Genomic DNA, 6,794 nt, shown 5'->3' on the forward strand with positions numbered 1-6,794 from the left:
TATTTAGTGTTTTATTTTAGTAGCAATTTTTAAATAATATTCTGCTATATCTAATAAAAATCAGTAATGGAATGGACACTGCCAACAGGCTTACTTTCAGACCCCTAATTCAAATATATTGTGCAATAGTGTGAGAATTACTACTTGAAATATTGCAATAACTGCGCAAATTATTTGAAAGTTTTGAGATATGCCATATAGATATGTGCATTGTCATGTATTATCACAAGAATACTTTTGTGCTACTTGAAGCACCATACACTGGTGATGAGGGATGTGAAACTATCTTAATAATGATATTATTATTTATTTTATCTATTATAGATCTAGGAGTTGGAGCACCATATGCAGGTGATGAAGGACGTGGAGCTATCTATATCTATCATGGTTCTATTAAAGGCATTATCACACAAGTCTCTCAGGTAAGTTTCTTTCTCTGTGTTTATTCATGTTAATTCAATTAGTAAGATACCCTTTCACAAACCTTGTTGTTGGGAGCCCAAGTCATAGCATCAGAATTTATTTAAGGCAGGGGTTTTTCTTTCTATTTCCCTTTCCAGAATCCTTGATATAAATCCTTTCTATTTCGTGATTTTCCCTGCAATCTTTTTCATGTCGGAGAATATAGTCTGACTGAATATAATAATATAATTGTCCGAATAAACTTTTAATGTCAAAATTAGCATTATCTTTTACAATTCCAAGAAGAATATGCCTTATTTTTTTAATAGATTATTCATGCTAACGACATTAAAACAGGATTATCTACCTTTGGTTACTCTCTATCAGGAGGCTGGGATCAAGATGGCAATTCTTATCCAGGTAAGATTATTTTACATGGGAATGCTTTAAATATTTTACTTACTGAACATTTGGACTTATGTGAAGTGTCTTGAGGGCTGTTAAGGGCTCTGACACTTTAAACTGTATAGTTTCAATTACTTTTCTGATCATTTCATGATAGTTACCTGAACTATTACAAATTGTATGTATTGTATTTGATTATTTACCTCCCCTGCATGCACTGGTAACTCTTGTTATTCTTTGTGTAAACCACCATTCTTACTATAAAATTTTTGATATCTACATTTGAATTTTCCTTTAAGTGTACCTAATAAATGACAATATTTTTTTTTATGTTTGTTGCAAATCCTTATTTTTGTTTTAATTTGAATTGTAGATGTTTTGGTAGGAGCTTATGCTGTAGATAAAGCTGTATTTTTGAGGTAAGTTATGTTTTAAATCAATCTCTTTTTACCATATTTAATAGCTGTACATACATATAGTTGATCTGTTTATCATTTGATTTAAAAAAATACCACATGCTACGTTAAGCCAACTTGATTCTTGAAGTAAATGCTGTGTTGAGAACCAGTCCACAGAGTACCATCTGTACCAATACATCAACTGTGTTTAACAGATGATATAAATATTTTGTTTAACAGAACGCGACCAGTGGTACGAGTAACAGCTAGTCTAAAAATAGAACCAGAAATGGTGAATTTAGAGAAGAGATCTTGTAGTTTAGTTGATGATACTAGAGTATCTTGGTGAGTATAAGATAATAACAGAATAGAGGTTTTATAATAATAGGAAGGGCTGGAATATCATTCTCTACTGAAAACCTATTCTATCAACTTGTGTGTAAAATATATGGACTGTTATATTTGGATGTAGGTGTTATGTTGGGATATGAAAAGGACAGCTCTCCTTTTGAAAGTTCTTCATAGGGCCTTGGAGCAGCACTGGCTTAGATGTTAGCCATCTAACCTGAAGGTCCAGGGTTCGTGGGTTCAATTTGGAATAGTGATGTAGTGCCAAGGGGCTGTGTACTAATTATTCCTCAACATTTGGAAAATAAAAGATAGAAGGTTATCTTATGTCCTTCATCATTAGGATGTTAAAACCCATTTCATCTGTGGAAAGTGGAAATACTTTAATTCAATATATTTGGATTTATTTCAGTTTAACAATTTACACCTGTTTAGAGTACAGTGGTATTGGTGTGCCTAATGAACTCTGTAAGTATAATATATAGGTTTTTATTCATCAGATGAATTGTCAATTGCTTTGCCAAGCATATAGGTAGGCACTTCACAGGAATAGTTTCTTGACATTTATTTAAGTATTAATGGGATTGAAGCACTTTATTGTATTTTTACACAAGAGACTACGCATATTTTGTTGGCATTCAGTTCGATGCACTTGATCTTTTTAAGTGAAAAGTAAAGAGATCTTTCATATTGATTGCATATTGCATATATCTCTACATTTTGATATATATGTTGTTTTGTCATATTTTTTCTCTAGATTTTGATGTGGAATGGAATCTAGATACATTACAAAGAAATAAAACACTGGAGGAACAGCGAGCCTTTTACTTATTATCTGGATTGGTTACACGAGAAAATAACACCATCAAATTAACACATAAAGCTATGTGGTGTGTTTCTTCATTCGCTTATGTCAAGGTAAGGAAAGAAGATTTTCAGATCCGTAGACTTCAATTGTGGGTTTCCACTTCCAGATTGCTTTGTTGTACCCAAATCTAAATAATTTAATTGAGGTATTTTCAAAAAAAGGTTTCTAGGGATTAGTCCTGGCAACTGACCTTCAAGAATTTGATATTGTGTCAATAAAGTTTGTATAATTTAATTTATTTTATATTTTGTCGATTCACCATCCTTTTTGAAGAGCAGACATAGCTTTTAATGTTCACTGATTAAATACTTTATTACTACTAATTGTTGGCTTGATACTAACTTTTGAAGTGTTACATCAATTAGTCATTTAAATTTATTCTTTTTAGACTTATTATTCAGTCATTTTGAATTTAAATATTCCTAATTTTCTAATTGTTACAGAATGAACCAAGAGATAAATTAACACCGATTGCTGTAGATTTTAAATTTAATCTTCATGAACGAACCAAGAGAACCACTCGAGAATTAAAACCTATTTTAGATCAATATATTCCACAAAAAGTTCGACATCAGGTATGAAAGGAAGTAAATATGATATCTTAATGAGAATGGTCTAGGTTATATAGGAAAAGATAAGCTTATTGATTAATTATTGAAAATTAGATTACTCATTGAAAAGACAAACGTAATGGTAGATTCTTACTTAATTCACTAACCTGATAGTAAACAACTGTTATAGTTGAATTGAGTCCAACTGGACAATTAACAATATGTGGTTAACATCAAATGACTGTTCCAGATATATATATAGATCAACAAATTATAGAAACAATTGATGTGACCAGTTAACTTTATTTTTCAGGCCCAGATATTGAAACATTGTGGAGTGGATAATATTTGTATTCCTGATTTAGTTGTTAATTCATTCAGGTATTAATAGCTTGTAATATTTATTGAAACAACACCAAATGTTGCTCTTTTGTCTTCTTATTGTAACACCATTTTTTGTTCTTGGAGCTAGATAGTGCTTCACTGTTGTAATTTAGTGACTATTAGGACGGATTGTTTAGGTTTTTTGTGTGAATTAGAACTGATTAATTTGGAGGGGAAAACAGACAAAGTTATTTTAGACCAATGAGATAATTTAAAAGGTCAATTCTTTATTTCTTTTATAGAGTATCAGCAGCCCATATTATAGGAAGTGATGCCGAACTGGAAGTTCTAGTCATGGTGGAAAATAGAGGAGAAAACGCTTTTAATTCTAGACTTTGGATCAACATGCCTCCTGGTGTTACATATAGAAATATCCATGGTATTGAAGCTGTCACTCCTGTCAGCTGTACATCTAATACTATAGAAGGAGAGGTGGTAGTTATGTGTGATTTGGGTAATCCTCTACCCTACAGAGCCAAGGTGAGTTTGTATTGCTTTAAATACATATCATGTATTTCTATTATTCATTTGAAATATTAAAAAACAAAGATTAAAAGCTGCAAGATTCAGTAAGATATCCACAGAAATTAATGTATTATGATTTCACAGCAAAATATTTTAATGCAAAATTTCAAGATTGTTATTTTCAGTTAAACCACCAGCCTTTGTATCTAAGTAACTTGCAGGAGTTTTAGTTGACATTTATCAACAAAAATAGTTACTTGTGTGACATTTTGAGAAAAAAATGATAAATTCTGTCCATTTTTTTCAGACAAATTTTACGCTTAGAGTTTCACCTAAAGAAGTAAATGGTTCAAGGAATCAACTGATTTTTGCTTTAAATATCAACAGCTCAAATACAGAAAACTTTACTGATACAGTCAATAACTTTGCAAGTGTGTCCATTCCTGTCACAGCTTCAGCTGATATACAAGTTTATGGGTAAGTTACATTTGACGGTGGAATGGTTGTTGAGCAGTGAAGTGGGATACAGTTAATTTTTTTTTTCGCAAGTTTGTAGCAGCCTTACAAAATTTAAAAAATAGAATATATAAGATGATGAGTGAAGGGTTGTGATGTTTGTGGAGTGAGCAACTGAAGACATGAAAAGCATTGTTCTAGTCAAAGTTTCAAACCATTTGTATTTTTTAGTAAATCCACCCCAGAATTGATTATATTTAACGCAACAGAAGCCAAAAAATATGTCAGGGAAAATAAACAGCCATCAATTGAACATTTATTTGAGGTGAGAAAAAGAAACAGATTTTTTTTATTTGAAGAATCTTCGATATTTTGTGATATTTATAAAGAATAAGACACTCCCAAGTTTGATAATTAATTTGGTAAAATGTTCATGGAATTGGTGGAAGCTTAAAGTGGTATATACTCAACTATGATTTACGGTTATTTTATCAAATCATGGATGGTACGTTTGTAACCAGCAGAAGAAACGCAAAACAAAACATCTAGATCTGAAGTTTAGGATAGCAATATTTACCAGCATCAATGAGAACCAGTGTTGTTACCCCTAACAGCAGTATGGGGAAAGAAACTCATGAGCACTCCCCATTTCTCTTTATTGAGTTTTTTCTATGACTTTACTAATTTGACATTTTTTGTTGTTTTAGTTACGTAATTTGGGTCCCAGTGCTACCAAGACAACAGAATTAACTATATATTGGCCAACACGAGGGGATGATGGTAAAAGGTTATTAGAATTAGCTAAGCAACCAGAAATAGAGAAGGGAAATGGTGAATGTTATACATTTTATTTAACACCATCTAATTTTTCAGTGAGTATATTAGTTTTATATTGATTGTATTATATGATAAAGTTTACCGTAGGTTCCAATTAATCTTCATGGATATTCCAATTCTGTTGGCAATTCTTAAAACAAAGTTGCATCCAAATACTTGTGAGACCTTGTTGATCTTCTAAATTTTTTTAATTAAAACTATTAGAAAATGCAGATAAACTAATATCTTCAGATTATATTAAGTTCAATATTTCCATTGTATATCTATATTTTTAAGTCGTTTGAATATGCCAGAAATCAAGAAAATAATGTAGATGTAATATTACAAGAATCTCGATCCAGAACAAAGCGAGACAACAGCAGACCAAGAGAAATAGTAAGTATTGAAATTGGTGCTCATTGGGAATGAAATTCAATATTGATTAAGAGCATGGAGATTTTTTGAACCAAGTATTGTACCACTCTTTGGTTAACAATTTAAAAGAAATAATGATACAAGAGAATAATGTATATCCTGTATCTTTCTTTGGCTCTTGAAAGTAATATTTAGAGGTAGGATGGTCGTAATGTTACAGAATACTTTATGACACTGGCATTGGGTTAAAGGTGTAGGTTAAAGTGGTTTAAATGAATATTTAGAAGGATTGTCTATTTTCCCTGGAATATATGTGAATATTTAAACAAAATATTATTTATAAATATCAGTTATATTTGTTGTCCATTGTGTATTATAGAAATGTACGAATCAATGGTGTAGAGTGATACGTTGTGTAGTTGGTTATATGGCTTCTGATGATAATTTCTTATTGAAAATAACTGGTAAACTCTATACAGATTCATTGATTAGTGTAAGTATGCTGTCATGCTATTTCCATGAGTTGGAGCTGCTATGAGTCAGTGGATAAGACACTTGCTTGCATTCCTGTTTGTTGTAAGAACAGAGGAGCTGACATTAATAGGACAACAAACAGGCTACAGGCTGTGTACTTTGAAGAGACCTCAACAGCAAATTAGATTTCCTGGCAAAATATCCCTCATTGCATTATGCAAGGCTTTTGCCCATCATCTGTAGCTCGAACAGGTGCAGAAGAAGGATGCAAAATCTATACCATTTCATTTTCAAACAAGTATGACATTTTGTCTGCTGGTTGTGAATTAAAGTATAAAAATCATATAGAAATCTACAGTCCCACTTTATATACTACTGTAGATTGTTCTGGTAGTGACTCATTGGAGCCTTGTTTGTGGATGCTCATTTCTATTGGCAATTAATTTGATTTTCAGTCTGGTTCTGCAGAAACCTTGATGATTACATCCAGGGGAACAGCAAAAATTCTAGCCATGCCGTATGATCTTGACAGTGTTGATGTTACTTTATTCCGAGAAGCCAGTCGAGAGGTTAGTATCATGAAACATCAATCATAGAATTGGGTATAGATAGTAAATGGGGATTGGATACAAAGAGCAATATTCTTGTTAATTTACAATGAAAAAAATACATGTCCATTTTTGATGATTCAAAACTTTTACTACTAGACTTAATGCTAAAATGAAGTGTTGGATACTTCTTGTTCTGACACTAAATGGCTTTTTATACGCCCACATGAATATGTGGTCGTATATTGTCGTCGCCCCTGTAGGTCGGTCCGTCCGTCAACATTTCTTGTGGGCACTATAGAGA

The 6,794-nt window shown here is 31.9% G+C and overlaps 1 protein-coding gene across 1 annotated transcript in view; it reads left to right on the forward strand.

Annotated features, from left to right (window-relative positions):
- Positions 1-6,794, forward strand: part of LOTGIDRAFT_239025 (hypothetical protein) — a gene marked incomplete at both ends in the record, with an annotated part of 38,641 nt that overhangs the window by 29,949 nt on the left and 1,898 nt on the right. The window contains 15 exons of the mRNA XM_009052515.1: positions 325-422; positions 732-822; positions 1,181-1,226; positions 1,446-1,550; positions 1,966-2,021; positions 2,311-2,471; positions 2,865-2,996; positions 3,286-3,353; positions 3,599-3,836; positions 4,129-4,298; positions 4,509-4,602; positions 4,985-5,149; positions 5,391-5,489; positions 5,848-5,961; positions 6,398-6,511. Of these exons, the coding sequence (XP_009050763.1) occupies positions 325-422; positions 732-822; positions 1,181-1,226; positions 1,446-1,550; positions 1,966-2,021; positions 2,311-2,471; positions 2,865-2,996; positions 3,286-3,353; positions 3,599-3,836; positions 4,129-4,298; positions 4,509-4,602; positions 4,985-5,149; positions 5,391-5,489; positions 5,848-5,961; positions 6,398-6,511 (1,751 nt within the window). The remainder of the gene's footprint in view (positions 1-324; positions 423-731; positions 823-1,180; positions 1,227-1,445; positions 1,551-1,965; positions 2,022-2,310; positions 2,472-2,864; positions 2,997-3,285; positions 3,354-3,598; positions 3,837-4,128; positions 4,299-4,508; positions 4,603-4,984; positions 5,150-5,390; positions 5,490-5,847; positions 5,962-6,397; positions 6,512-6,794) is intronic.

The sequence above is a fragment of the Lottia gigantea genome (assembly GCF_000327385.1).
Source record: "Lottia gigantea unplaced genomic scaffold LOTGIsca_185, whole genome shotgun sequence".
NCBI classification, from domain to species: domain Eukaryota; kingdom Metazoa; phylum Mollusca; class Gastropoda; family Lottiidae; genus Lottia; species Lottia gigantea.